Raw genomic sequence first — 15,503 nt, 5'->3', positions numbered from 1 at the left:
GATAAATAAGAAAATAAGGAAATACTAAATGAATAAGAGGAATTGGAAAATGGGAAGATAATCAATTTTTCAATAAAAGGGTAAATGAAAAATAGGTAAAGTAAAATTGGGAAAATGAATAAAGGGATTAATGAAAAATAGGAAAAGTAAAATTGGGAAAATGAATAAAGGGGTTAATGAAAAATGGATTAATGAAAAATAGGAAAAGTAAAATTGGGAAAATGAATAAAAGGGATTATTGAAAATTGGATTAATGAAAAATAGGAAAAGTTAAAATTTGGAAAATGAATAAAGGGATAAATGAAAATAAATAAATGGGTTTTTTTTTTTACTCTTTTTTGATTTATTTTTCTCATTTATTTAGTTATTTTACCCATTTTAAAATTTATTTACCCATTTTTTTATTTATTTAATTTTGGCAAAATGGCTCTCCATACACAGAGAGATAGTTATGATTTATATGAAACAGAATAGATCATATTAAAGAATAAAAGATGCGGACGTTCTCAATAACATTTTCCCCACAAAATTAATTAGGCATTAAGTTGCGGAAGATTTTTTTTTTTTCTCTAATGTTGCGCAATTGGCCAAATATATGAACCATCATATGTTGATAATGACCCTGGACAGGTCTCCGGTCCATCATAGGGACACATTGAGACAAATGAGACACTCACTCTGTCACTCACATCTAGGAATAATTTAGAGTTACCAATTAAACTCATTTGCATGATTTTTTGACTGTGGGAGGAAACCTGGGGTACCCTGAGAAAACCTACACATATACGAGAAGAGCATGTAAGAGAGGAGGAGCAGAAATGGAAAAGTTGCAGACCCCTGATCTACGCCGAACATGTTATATCTTTCCTATAAGCTTTATGTGAAGAATGTTAGAGTTCATTTGTATTGGCATTTTAGATCTCAAGAACCAAAATCAGATTATTATTATTACTGTTATTTACAGAAAGGTTCTCGAAAAAACAAGCAGGTTTTCCTGATTAATGTCAGTGTTCTCAAATTGGAGATTGTTGCTTTCAGCTTGAGTTTCACAAAGTGATAATGACTATATTATACTCAAGTTTATACTCTTTGAAAAATGGGAAAAAAATCAAAACAAAATGGACAAAATGTGTTAGATCAATAAATACTCCTATAAACAGTATATTTTCTACTTTACTGAAGTCCTATGCATCTCACTTTGTAGTATTCATGCAGAAGTAAAAAAGATTCTTACCTCCTCTTTGACTTCCTTCTTGACCTGCTTTAAATTGGCTCTCAGGTCCAGATTGACTGTATGTTTGGAGCCCAGCAGAGCTTTGAGCATGGCATCAGCAGACATACGCACTTTCCTCAGGACAGGCTTCTTGAACTTGCCCATAACGTCCTGAACTTTGATTCTTAGGTCGTCTATCTAGAGAAGAGAGGTGCAATAAAATCAATGAGAGTAAACTCCAATACATTTGAGAACAAAATTCTATTTAATTCACAAAAGGAAAAAAAGGCTTTTCTGACACTTTTACTGGAAGAAAAAAATTAAATGAAGTATATTTTTAACATTTTTTAAATATTTTTAAAAATACCAAAGTTGCCCTATTTTTCCTCACACTGATGATATTGTGGCAGAGTGCTGACAGCAGGATTTTCACTGAAAGTACTACACAATTCTTTTTTTATTATTTATTTTCAAATAATTTTATGACAAGAAACATGAAAGCTACAGATCTGAAGTCATTAAGAGTCTTACAGGTTGGGGTTTTAGCTAATGAAATGATTACTGAGTCTTTCCAGATGAAAATAAATATGTCTGCCAATTACAAGGCACAAGTCTTCAGAACACGACCTCCAAACCTCCAAGATCATCAGATCCAGGACCTTTTCTTTCTTTGACATCTTATAAAAGATTAAAAACTGTGAAGCTATTAATGGCCACATTACAACAGGCCACAGGCAACTTCTAATTAAAATCATCTTTCCATCCATCCGTCCGTACATCCACTCATCCATATTCTTTTCCCGCTTTTCCTTTCCAGGTCATGGTTGAGCTGGTGCCTTTTTCCTGTGGTCATTGTGTAAGAGGTGGGGTACATTTTGGACAGGTCTACAGTCCATCACAGGGACATAGAAATAAACAAGACAAACAGCCATTCACACTCTCACTCACAGCTAGGAACAATTTACAGTCACCAATTAACTTAACATGCATATTTTTGGTCAGAGGGAGGAAACTGGAATATCCAGAGAAAACATGCAAACTTCTCACAGAAAGGCCAGGAGGCCAACCTGCAACCTAGCTGCTGTGAGGTGACAGCTCTAACCACTGCATTGTTGTGGTACCTTAAATAAAATAATAAATAAGTAATGTTTTCTGATGTCATAAAGATGGTCTGGTTCTTACTAGATCCTAAATTTAGATCAACAAAACCTCAGATCAACTGTAAACTGGCAGAAGAAAGTTGCACCCTATGTGGAATGGTGTGAAGGCTATGGTTGGAATGCACTGCAAAAATGTGCAGTTTAATTTAAACAGAGAACTAATCTTAAGTTTACTATTGATTTAAATGTTTTTTTAATAATAGTTTCAATGTTCAGTTATGATTTTCATAGTTTAATAGTTTACTATTGTATCAGTTACTAATCTATCAGTTATAACAGAATAGTAAAAGACCAATGTTTTTGTTTTTTAGTTGAGGAAAACAGCACACCTCTCTGAACAGTGTCTGGGAGGCGGTGGTTGCTGCTGTACAAAAGTTTATCATCAACAGATCAATAAACTGACAGACTTCATGAATGGAAGGCTTATCACTGTTATTGAAAAGAAGGGTGGCTATATTGGTCACTGATTTTTTTTTTTTGTTTGTTTGTTTTTTGTTTTACATGTCAAAAATGTTTAATGGAAAGTTTTGAGTTGTTTGTTTATAATTCTCACTTAAACAGATAAAAATAAAAAAGTTATAATAAGACTACTGGCCAAATATTGTGGGCAGCCTTAATTAGCAAACTGATTAGAAAACAGGAGAGATGAAAGACAATACTTTAGAGAGACAACATAGTACTTTAGCTTGTGTGTTATACACTGCCTAGCCAAAAAAAAAAAAGTCGCCACCAAAGAAAAAGATTACACACTCTAATATTTCGTTGGACCACCTTTAGCTTTGATTACGGCATGCATTCACTGTGGCATTGTTTCGATAAGCTTCTGCAATGTCACAAGATTTATTTCCATCCAGTGTTGCATTCATTTTTCACCAAGATCTTGCATTGATGATGGTAGAGTCTGACTGCTGTGCAAAGCCTTCTCCAGCACATCCCAAAGATTCTCAATGGGGTTAAGGTCTGGACTCTGTGGTGGCCAATCCATGTGTGAAAATGATGTCTCATGCTCCCTGGACCACTTTCACAATTTGAGCCCAATGAATCCTGGCATTGCCATCTTGGAATATACATTCTTTGAGCACAACCTGTTGCTGACCCTAGACCTAACCAATTGCAGCAACCCCAGATCATAGCACTGCCCCCACAGGCTTGTACAGTAGGCACTAGGCATGACGAGTGTCCCCACTATTCTTCTACTTTTTAATAATGGGTTGGACAGTTCTTAACCCAATTTTAGTAGTTACTGCAATCTTCCTAAATGTTTTCTCTGCTTGATGCATGCCAATGATTTGACCCTTCTCAAACAGACTGACATCTTTTCCATGACCACAGAATGTGTCTTTGGACATGGTTGTTTAAAAAATCAGAAGCAACTCATTGCACCAGTTGGGGTTAAATAAATAGTTGCCAGCTGCTTATTTGCTAAGTTAAATCCAGGTGGTGACTTTTTTGGCCACCTTTATTGTATTCTTATAGGATGGTAACTGAAATAGTACATTTTATTTCTACATTTATTACTAATATTGAGGATGCCCAGGTGTCAGCAGCCTGGTAATGCAAACATTTAAATGGTAAATGGCTTGCACTTATATGGCGCTTTATCTAGTCCAAGGACCCCAAAGTGCTTTACACTACAATCATTCACCCATTCATACACACACTGATGGTGGTAAGCTACATTGTAGCCACAGCTGCCCTAGGGCGGGCTGACAGAACCACCACCACCAGTAGGGAAGGCAGGTGAAGTGTCTTGCCCAAGGACACAACAGCTGAGACAGCTGGAGCGGGGACTCGAACCAGCAACCCTCCGATTACAGGACAAACCCCTACTAAAAGTAGGAATTTTCAGCCTCACTAGATCTCCATTGTGTCTTTTATCAGAAATTGGTAAACACACAACAACTAGTTTAAATAGTGCTGAGTTTGACAATCTACCTCCTTGTCGGATTTGTTGATTTTAATTTCCAGGTCATATCGCTCCTCATCAATGACATCAATCTTGTGGTGGATCTCTCTGCAGAGCTCCTGAGTATAGAAATCAACACAACAATGTAAGATACAACCCTTTTAACACAAAGTTCATTATTCTGCAGAGGATGAAAAGTGATAAAAGTTTGATTAATCCTGGTACAAAATATTTCCTGGGCAAGTTGTGTATCATTTGTACATGAACAAAACAGCTAGCATGAGTCAGACATTCTGAAATAAGATGGAAGCATTGAAATACTTTAGCTCAGTGGTTCTCAACTGGTCTAACTTTGGGACCCACCATCAAACCTAAATGATGGTCTGTGACCCAAATCGAGGAAGATTTTCCAATTCTCAAATTTATTAAATGAAAACATGGTGCAGATTTAAACTGAGATAGTAGAAGAGAATATCACCATATGCCAACAGAGAGAAATATTCCTTTTCACATTCAACTAGCTACATTGAAAAAAAACCCTCTGTACTTCAGTAACAGTGAGAATCATGTTTTTTGATTTCTCAAGTGCCTTCAATACCATCCAATCCATGATATTGAAGGGCAAACTGGAGTACACAGGTCTGGATGATCACCTCATCACCTGGATCCTGGATTACCTCACAAATCGACCACAGTATGTGAGGACTCAGAGCTGTCAGTCAGACAAGGTTGTCTGCAGCACGGGGGCTCCACAAGGAACAGTCCTTCCCCCCTTCCTCTTCACCCTCTACACTGTTGACTTTAAGTACAGCTCTGGCATTTCAGTCATTTGCAGAAGTTCTCGGATGACTCGGCTATTGTCGGCCTCATTAAGGATGGAGATGATGGGGAGTACAGAGAACTGATTCAGAACTTTGTGGAATGGTGCCAGAAGAACTGTCTGCAGATTAACACAGGTAAAACAAAAGAACTTGTGGTGGACCTCCGCAGGTCTAAACACTGCCCTTCTGTGCCAGTGAATATTCAGGGAATGGACATTGAGATTGTGAGGTCCTACAAGTACCTGGGTGTTCACCTTAACAACAGGCTGGGTTGGACTGACCACACAGCTGCCCTTTACAAGAAAGGACTGAGCAGACTACATCTCCTGAGAAGACTCAGGTCCTTCGGTGTGCGGGGGGCTCTTCTCAAGGCTTTCTTTGATGCTGTGGTGGCATCAGCCATCTTTTATGGAGTGGTCTGTTGGGGCAGCAGCATCTCCACTGCTGACAGGGGGAGACTGAACAAGATCCTCAGGAAATCGAGCTATGTCCTGGGGTGTCATGTTGACCCAGTGGAGGTGGTGGCAGATAGGAGAATGAGGACTAAGCTTCAGCATGCTGGAGTACCTGTCCCACACCATGCACCACTCTCTGACATAACTGAGCAGCTCCTTTAGTGCCCGGCTGCGGCACCCTAAGTGTGTGAAGGAAAGATACCGCAGGTCTTTCCTTCCGGCCGCCATCAGACTGTACAACACCCCCTGCTCTCAGTAGTTCACTACTCTCTACTATAGGCAATAAACCCATTCACTTTACTTACTCATCACTGGTATGGTGTTCAACTGTGTTCAATGTCAAAATTCACCATGTATAACATAACTTGCCTATCAGATACTATATGCAATTATTTATTTACTTTAGTCTATGTGTAACATCATTTATCTGCTTACCCTAACATATACAATCGGAATTTACTTATTTTTTTACTATACTGTTTCAGTATTTTTTCTTTTTATATTCACTTGTATTTTTTGGTATATTTGTTCTGTTCTGTCCTCTGTGCTGCTGTAACAATGCAAATTTCCCCACTGCAGGATTAATAAAGGAATATCTTATCTTATCTTAATTTTAGCCTCCTTTACCAAAGTCTGTGGCTTTAGCTGAAGACCCACCCACTGAAGATATAACAGTGTCCTATTAAAATTATTCAGTCACTTATATAAGCATTAACCATATGACCCACTTTTGAGTCACAACCTACCAGTTGAGAATCACTGCTTTAGCCAGCAACAATAAATAAATAATCAAATAAAAAATAATAATCAAAATCCTTCATGTGTCGCTAAAATAATTTTAACTCTGGATGTTATTACACTAACATAGTCCTGTGGTAACAGGCCTCTATAAGAGCCAGATTTTTTTTCAGATCTGTCAATTGTGGAGTGGGAGGACTTTTTAAAAAGATTCTTCTTTGACTGCACCATGGTTCAGTTCTGGTATTTATACAGATTGAAGTATGCCCTTAGAGGGGCCAGAAGAGGCACTCTGAGCAACCTGCAATAATGGAAAACCCAACACACAGAAAGCTTCAGTGTACTGTGCGTTCTGATATTTTTCCATGTTAAACAGAATATTTTTTGCCATTTAATCTTCTGTCAGATCATTTACTACAAAATCCGTTGGGCACTTTTTTCATCATAGTGCAGAGGCAAGAAGTTAGACCCTATTTCATACTGAGGTAACTGCAGCATCTCTTTGTCTGGACTGCCTCTGCTTTGAAAACTCACATGGCAGGTACAACCGTTGTCACATGGATGGCAGACCAGTTGGTGGACATTACTGGGTGACTCAATTTCTGTGTGGTCCCAGGAGGCTGTGGACCCTCAGACTGAGACAGGTGGCAACATAGAATCTCTCAATGGTTTTGAGAATCCTGAGTTAGCCATCTATTGAACCAATGGCAGGAGAAACATTAAAGTCTCTATCATAAAAGACTGTCTTAATTATCACAGTTCATGTGTGTTCTGTCAGTCCTACGTGCCTGTGTTGGATGGCTGATGACTCTGAAATGACCCCATGGCCAAACATAGATTCCTCCCAAAAGTTCTGTCCCTCAGCTATGTCAACATAGCAGTTAGGCTGGATGCATACCATCCTCCCTCTTTAGTTCCAGGGAAGAGCAGGCCAATTTGCTGTGACCAGTCAGTGCGTTGTGGCTATATGTGGCAGCGACACAGAATTTTCATTGCTCAGAACAGCTGCTTGTGTGCGACACTGAGAAGAATAAGGGACAGGCCCTTTCTAATCACAGACTGCCACATTGGGTCATAGACACTATTAAAATGACATATGACCTGTTGGGTACTGTTGCCCCTTTGTGTATAGTGTGTCATTCTACCAGAGGTGTAGCAGCATCCTGGGCAGCTAAGAAAAGGGTGTCTATAGGTAACATTTGTAAAGCAACACCCTAGGCAACCCCCTGCACATTTTTCCAGTTCTATCACCTCAGTGTAGCCCAGGGGTCCCCACTGGCATCAGCCATGCTATTGCTGGCTTCCACAGCTGACCAGTATGATGGGTGTTAGTTTTGTGATGACACCACTTGTATAAGTCATCCACTTTGTTTATTGCCACTGGCAGTCAGGAAGAAATGAAACAGAATGAAAGAAACCTATGTAACTATGGTTCTGTGAATTCCTGGATGACTGCAAGTCATACCAGTCATCTGGACTTGCTCCACAGAAAGAAGATTCTGATAAACTGGAAGTAGCTCACTGTATACTATTCATAGAGGAGGAGTGCAGGTAGGCTACACTTCACGTGTGTGACTTTATTGATATAAAATCTGGACCTGTGCGGACTCCAAGGAAACGTATCCACTTTGTTTACAGATAGTGGCAGTCATCCAGGAATTCACTGAGCCATAGCTAATTATGCAACCTCTGTTTTCAGTGACAAACAGGAGCTTCACAAGTCATGATTTTTATTCAATACTCATATTTTTTATGCAGTGAAACAGCAGAAAAGTGGAAGCATATCAATACATCCACAGTGGTAAGATTGATAAAGTTTTTCATCATGAAGATTAAAGCAAGATGCTATTTTTAAAGCATCCAGAGCTAAGTGCTACATGCTATAACACTTTGGAGCCAACTGTTTCAACGATGAGTTGAGAGATGAGCAAAACTTACTGATCTGTAATTGTAATCTGCAGTTGTAATGATCAGTATTATTACTCTGCTTAATTATCAAATAATTTAAACTAAATACAGCATCCCAGCTGTTAGCACGTTAGATAACAGTAAATGATCAACCCAAAACAAACCATTCCCCTCCTCCATCAGCCTCCATAGTGTCCTGACAATAAGTTCACAGCTTAAAAACATTTCACAAAAAACTTGTTGGTCTGTTAGTTTTCTATCAATAAAATTAAGAGTCCACAGTTTGGGTCGATTGTTTAAGTCTACAGTTTTAGTGAAATCTTTCCTTGGTGGATGTGAACAAACAAGATTTTACAGCTACTTGATGGCATCAGATCACAATTCTAAAAACACAACAAAATACTCCAAATTTACAAAGTATTGTCTTTCCTATGCATCACTGCTACATCCTTCCACTAAGAGGGTTGTACAATACCTGGTTAATGTCTTGCTAAAGATGTATGAGCAGTATTTTATGGGAATGTATGAATGGCAGCTAATAGCTTAATAGAAAATAATGCCACAGAGACTAACACGGCCAGAACACTTCCTGATTTCTGCAATACAGAAGTGCCGATGCTTAAGTAAAGAATAAGGTCAATAGAGCCAATTGCCAATTCCTGAACCTGCCTCGAAAAGATGCCTGGGTAAGTAGATATTAAAACAAACAAAAGTGGTGCCAAAAAATTAAGAATTACAGTAAACTGTCAGGATTTGAGTTTTTGTTGTTTTTTCTTTGTAATTTTTTTTGCATTTTGGGTTATTGTTTTAATGTTTTGTCTTTGTATTGTTTCTGCTTTTTGTGTTCTGTCATCATTCACTTCTTCTCTGTTCATCTCTTGTCTTCCCACCACGCCCATCTTCACCTGTTGCTAATTGTAATCACTCACCTGTGCCCACTTCCCATAATCATCCTCAGCTTTAAAACATGATCACTCTCTCCACTTTCCCGTTGGTTCATTGTCTCTGGTTCCTGTGCCTTGCCTCGCCTTTTTGGTGTGTTTGTATTTTGTTAAGTTTAGTTTTGCTGCCTTGCCAGCCATTTCTTTTTGTTTGTTTATTTAAAAATAAATTTTTGTTTAAGATGAGTCTGCCTCCTTCTCCACCGGCCTTGACATAATGAACCAACCAACACTGAACCCAGCAGACTCCCTTCCCTGTTTCCCTCTCTCCCAGTAGGACAAGACCAGGGTCTTGAAGGAGTTGCATGAGGAGCACCCGCTCAGTTTCCTGGATGGGATCTGTCTTCCAGCAACGGTCTCTTCAGCGTCCCGTAGCCGCCGTTGGCGTAAGAGGGCACCGGCAGCGGTTGTCACCAAGTCTCCTGTGTCGCCGGTGTTTGTTCTGCCCACCACAGCTTCTCCGGTAGGTTGGCCGGACGCCGCCACAGCTTCTCCGGTAGGTTGGCCGGACGCCGCCACAGCTTCTCTGGGGGGTCGGCCGGCCGCCTCCACGCCTCTCCCGGCACCAGCTGTCCTCTCGTCTCCACATTTTCCAGTTCCTGCTTCACCATCATCTCTGGTAGCTCAGCCCTGGACTCCTCTACTCTCTCCTCCCACATATCCGCCTCTGAGTTTTCCCCTGCCAAACTTTTGGACATCTGTTCTCAGATTCAAAGACTGTTCTCCTCACTAAAAAATAATCCAGTTCCCAGACACAATATACTTACCTGTTACATCATTGAAAATATCGTTCAGTCTCGACCCGGTCTCCTCTTTACCACTTTTCAGGGGATTCCATAATGACATCACACAATTGAAAGAACAGTTAATAAGAGCACTCATGGACCAGAAGCCATGTCCTCCACCAAATTCCACCCAGTCACCCAAGCCAGCCGGATCACCCAAGTCACTCTCAGCCTCTCATGTGCCATCCTGCATTGTCTTCAGCGGCCCCAGCGCCGCTCTCAGCATCGCCTCCAGTGGTCCCAGCGCCATCTGCCGAGTCTCCAGCGCTGCCTGCCTAGCCTGCCAAGTCTGCAGCGCCGCTCCCAGCAAAGCCTCCAGCACCGCTCTCAGCAGAGCCTTCAGCTCCTCCAGCGCCACTCTCAGCAGTGCCTTCAGCTCCTCAAGCGCCTCCAGCGCCACCTTCTGCAGAGCCTTCAAGACCTTCAGAGTCTGCCATGTCTGCCTCTGTGGGGGTTAGTGACAACAACGCTCCGCCTGCAAGTGTCACTGTGGGGGTTGGCGACGACGACACTCCCCCCGCCAGTGTCTCTGTGGGGGTCGGCGACGACGCCTTTCCACAGGCCTGTGTCTCCGAGGGGGTCGTGGTCGACGCCTATCACCAGGTCGTTCTCGAGCCTCCAGGGTCCCTTGCTCTCGAGCCACCAGGGTTTTAGAGGACCCTAGGACGTCCATCCCAGGGGTTTTTGGAGCCCTCAAGATTCCCTGCTTTTGTGTCCCCTAGATGGTCCCGGTGGACGCCCCCGTCTCGACTGCCTTGCAGATGGTCCCGGTGGACACCTCCATCTCGACTGCCTCGAAGAGGGTCCCGGTTGACTCCTCGCTCTCGCCGCCTCACTCCACTCTGCTCCGCCGAGGGTCCGGGAGGATGCCTCGCTCCACTCTGCTCCGCCGATGGTCCCGGGTGATGCCTCGCTCTGCTCGTCGTCACCTGACTCCTGTGAAGAGTTGCTGTGGACGGCGCCTCTGCCTCGCCTGCTCCGCCGGGGGTCTCGGATGGTGCCTCTGCCTCGCCTACTCCATCCGGGGTCTCCAACGGTGCCTCAGCCTCACCTGCTTCGGTATGTCTCTTGTCTTCTGGTTCCCGTGCCTTGCCTTGCCATTTTGATGAGTCTGCGCCCTGGGTTTGCCTCCTTCTCCACCGGCCTTGACATAAACAAAAAGCAAAATAAACTATGATGACCATGTCTGTTTACTCTTGCTCTGCCTTGCCATGCCTCTAATCATTCATCATTCAGCTCACCTGTGACTCCTTCCTGATTATCTCTCCCACACCTGGTCCACGCCCTTTATATTCTCCTCCTCTCCATTCCTCCAGTGCCAGATTATCGAATGCAGTATTCCAGTAGTTTTCCAGCAATCTCTGACTGACCTCCTGTGCCTTGACCTTGTTCTCGTTCCTTGGATTTTCCCCTACGCCTTGCCCTTGTCGGACCTCGACCCTTGCCTGTGTCACAGAACTGGACCTTTTGCCTGCCCCCTTGGTTACGTCTCTCCCTCTCTGCCCTCCCAGTAACGACCATTGCCTGTCCAACTCCGAGTTTGGTTTTGCCCTGTGACCTACCTGGTGAAAACGCTGAGCCTAGCCCCTGCTCTAGTACTCCTTGCGGTCATCGTCCATCTGTTGACCTGCTTTGTTCTCCGACACACTGCCACCCAGGTTAGTGTCACTTTCTTCACTCATTCAAACTTCCTGTGTTGCGTTTGGATCACCAAACTCCCCTCTCTCTCCTCAGAGCTGCTGCCGGCGTTCCAGTGGTCGAGAGTAACATTCTCCCTGTTGTTTAATAAAGCTACATTAACCTTTCACTCCTATGCTGTGGCTGAATTACCGGGTCTTCTTAACGATTCTTGTGACAAACAGAAAAAGAAAACGCTGGAAAATGGCACAGCCAAATGTTCCAAACTGAGTGGCTTTATAAAAAAAAATGTATTTATTAATTAAAGTCCTGGGTTTCAGAGTAAAACTGCAGACAGTGAGAATAAGTAATCTAGATGTATAACAGTAAGAGGCCAGTAGGTGCAATAAACTAAATACAGTACCAGAATGCAACACTTTTGTGGTCTGGTAGCCTCTCAGCAACATGAACATGTTCATTATATTTAATACAAAAAAATCTCTCAGATATTGAGAGTTCACCTGATCAGTTCTGCCAGTTTTGAGCTCATTTCAGAATGAGCGGTTTTAGGGCTACGTCACAAATAAGCTGATGTTGGCCACGCCCCCCAACTCAGTGTCACGTCTGAAAACATAAAAACTGTCTGAAGGATTAAACGCTGCAGATCTGATGCACATCGTTATTAATTCAAACTCTAAGGATTCTGACTATGGGACAGGGGCACTTAGCGGCTCTGAACCAACATTTGTTAAGTAGGAGAGCAGCAGGAAGTGGGTCTGAAACCCGACTGGTAGTGGGTCAGGGCAGCAGCAATATAGACATATGTTCTATATTGTAGCCGCCAACAAAACATTTTCCTTTTCCAGCAGATAATGTTCAGCGGTAAAACCAGCAGAACTAAGGTAACGCTTTTCTTGTAACAAAGTGGGTGGAGCTCCACTTGGGTTGCTAGGTAACCGGGATCATGATGCAACAATCCCAAGGTTTCTAAAACAGGTCGTTTTGCAGACACCAGAAAACATTTACTTATTGCTAAAAAATGGCTGGGTAGTTTTTTGGGCTTGGACTGTTACTAGAAGCAGTCAATACTCAAATGGAAGTACAAAAACATGCAAAAAGTGAATTTTGCATAATAGACCCCCTTTAAAGGAAAGATGGAGCAAAATACAGAGAAATTCTAGAGAGGAACTTGTCTGCTTTGTGACAAACCTGCAGCTCCTGCATGGTTCTGGGCATGGCCAGGGGAGGACAGCTCTCAGCCATATACCTCTCCTTCTCTTTCTCTCTCTCCCGTTCTTCCGCCTCCAATAAACCTTTGGCAATGGACAGCATCAAACTCTGCCAAAAAAACCCCCCACAAATTTCAAAACTAAACTTTAAAAAGAGACAACTCATATTAGTGAATGCTTCTCTCTAACTTGTTCTGAATATTTTTCAGAAAATATTTAAGGTTTTCTTATTGTACAAAATATTTAAATCATATCTTTTACCTTCAGATGATGCTTGCGACTTGAAGACATCTTTTTTCTGAATTAATTAGGAAAATATCAATTAATATTACAAAACCTTACATACAAAGTGTATGATTCATTCAGAAAGATAAAGTAGTTGTTTTAAAGTCATACATGTATGAACTTATATAAACTTAAAGAAAAATTGACCCAGAATTACTCACTCTGACATCTTGACGTTTGTTTGGCTTTAAACCCCTACGGAAAGAAAGAAAATACAGATGAGATTTTTTTTTTTATTTGTAGAAATAGACACAGGAAAGTCACTAGCTAACACAAACAACAGAAAACGAGAAACCAAATGAAGATTTGTCAAGAGTATAAGAATGTCTCAGTCGAATGGAAAAAATAATTCCACTTCAAGGAAACATGACACTGATCTGAGCATCAACAAGTCGCCTCAGGCAAGACTCTCATGTCTGTTTTTAGGCCAAGGATCTGAGATCCAGTTGTTCTCTCTGAGCACTCATCATGAAGAGCTTCTCAGATGAAAGACTATCAAGAAATACTTGATACTGTCTCTGTTTTTCCAAAGCTCTCAAACATGAGCAAGACATGTCTCAAAATAGAAGCAGAGGATAATAATCTAGAATGAACGATCACAGATTCCAAACAAAAAGTGTCTCGTTTAACCTACTTTATATTTTATCTCATTTTTTGCTGCCAAAGACAGCATTTGCTGTGGTGTTTTATTTAAAAAATGTTAGTCAGTAATCTGATTCGTCTTTATTGACTGAGAAGCTTTGGTTGTGAAAATGTTAGGCAGTGATCTAATTCCTCTTTATTGACTGAGAAGTCTTGGTTGTGGCCAAAATTTCTCAGTCAAAAAAGAAGCTTATGATATCTACTTAACAAAAAATGGAACAAATTTAATAAAAACAAACATGTTGGATTTTAATTAAACAAGATAAATGAAAAGAACCAAAAGCTTTATTTACAATCATATATTTTAAATAAACTGGGTTGTAATAAAGCATTTCAGTAATAATAATATATTTTGCTGCTTCTCCATTGTCAGGTCACAGAGTAACAAGTCCAGGAGGTAAAAATCAAGATCATCCTTTCTCCATAGACACTCTCCAGCTCCTCCTGGGGGAGGGAGGTGCCCAGGAGGCATCCTTAACAGGTGCCCGAACCACCTCAGCTGACTCCTTTAGACGAGGAGGAGTAGCAGCTCTGCTTTGAGCTCCCCCTAGGTAATGGAGCTCCTCACCGTATCTGTAAAACTGAACCAGGCCAACCCATGAAGGAAGCTCATTTCATGATCCCTGGCCGGGTCCTACCAAAGACTGTAAAAATGGGACTCATTGCCACCCTGCTTGACACTCAACATTAAGGGTTGGAATTGGGGGGTTAGATCACCAAATGATTCCAGAGCGCGGCACCGCTGCTGCTCACCGCTCCCTCAGGGGATGGGTCAATTGCGGAGAATAAATTTCACACACTCAGGTATGTGACAATCAGTGATTCTTTCTTTCTTCTGGACAGGGATCTCTGAGGTTCTAAAATATAGTTTTGCCTTTGAACACAAAGTAGATCTTAGAGTTTTTTTCATTGCGCTAACATATTTTATTTATATCTAAAAAATTTAAATTTAGCTGATTTCAGTAGATATACTGGAGTCTTACTGTCAGACAAACGAGTATATTTGATTCAAAATTGAAGGTTATTTTGTGAAATGAGGTATAATGTCACATTGAACTCCTGACTTTTGAATCTAAAAGAACATGCTGATAAATGTTGGGACTATCGTTTTCCTTTTCTAGAGATCACACATTTCTTTTAACTGACTTTCACACCTGCAGCATTCACAGCTTCACCTCCGAGAAATGACATCTAAACTAGCTCCATAATCACAATATCACTGCAGAAAGCTCTTATGTTCTGCCTTCTTTTACCAGGTCTCTATAAAAAGGTAAAATGTATTTGTTGTAACTGAAACTCAAGATAAGACATCAGCAAACAGCCAAAAATAGAACTGACTGTTTTGACCTGCATGACAAAATATATTAATAAATAAAAAAGCTTGTATATTAAGTACAATTTTTTCAGAGAGAAGTCAGAGTCAAGTTCTTACCCCTGCCAGAGTGGGACCAGAAGAGATCAAGATATCTGAGAAGCAGCTCAGTTTTTGGTATTATAAGTTGTATTGTATTCCCATAAGGTAAAGGAAACCCCCATCTTTCCTTTTATGGGAATCCATTTATTTAACAGGCCAATGAGCTCCCATGCACTGGAAATTTTATTTCTAACTGCCCCTTCACCCCCACAACTCTTTAACCTTTAATGGTTGAAAAACATAACTGTGTCCACCTTGAGTGTTACATTTTATAGTTTTGTTTATTCCACAACAAAGTCGCTTATGATTAAGAAAAAATAGAAGGTTATTCAACAACATATAAATAACTAGTGTCAGTACTGGCTGGTTGGGTTGTAAGGCGACTACTC

General features: G+C 41.1%; 1 protein-coding gene across 2 annotated transcripts in view; it reads right to left on the bottom strand.

The window, feature by feature from the left end:
* LOC108250929 (troponin I, fast skeletal muscle) overlaps positions 1-15,202 on the bottom strand; it is a 17,633-nt gene extending 2,431 nt beyond the window's left edge. Inside the window, exons 1-6 of one of the 2 annotated variants that reach the window (XM_017441031.3) lie at positions 15,133-15,202; positions 13,220-13,253; positions 13,035-13,071; positions 12,754-12,882; positions 4,309-4,398; positions 1,235-1,411 (exon numbers count right to left, since the gene is read on the bottom strand). In XM_017441031.3, coding sequence (XP_017296520.1) covers positions 1,235-1,411; positions 4,309-4,398; positions 12,754-12,882; positions 13,035-13,071; positions 13,220-13,227 — 441 coding nt within the window. In that variant the 5' untranslated portion in view covers positions 13,228-13,253; positions 15,133-15,202. The remainder of the gene's footprint in view (positions 1-1,234; positions 1,412-4,308; positions 4,399-12,753; positions 12,883-13,034; positions 13,072-13,219; positions 13,254-15,132) is intronic. The other variant, XM_037978332.1, reaches the window with a different exon arrangement.
* Positions 15,203-15,503: the final 301 nt, after the last annotated feature.

The sequence above is a fragment of the Kryptolebias marmoratus genome, linkage group LG11 (assembly GCF_001649575.2).
Source record: "Kryptolebias marmoratus isolate JLee-2015 linkage group LG11, ASM164957v2, whole genome shotgun sequence".
NCBI lineage: Eukaryota > Metazoa > Chordata > Actinopteri > Cyprinodontiformes > Rivulidae > Kryptolebias > Kryptolebias marmoratus.
This window is presented reverse-complemented; position numbering and strand designations above follow the sequence as displayed.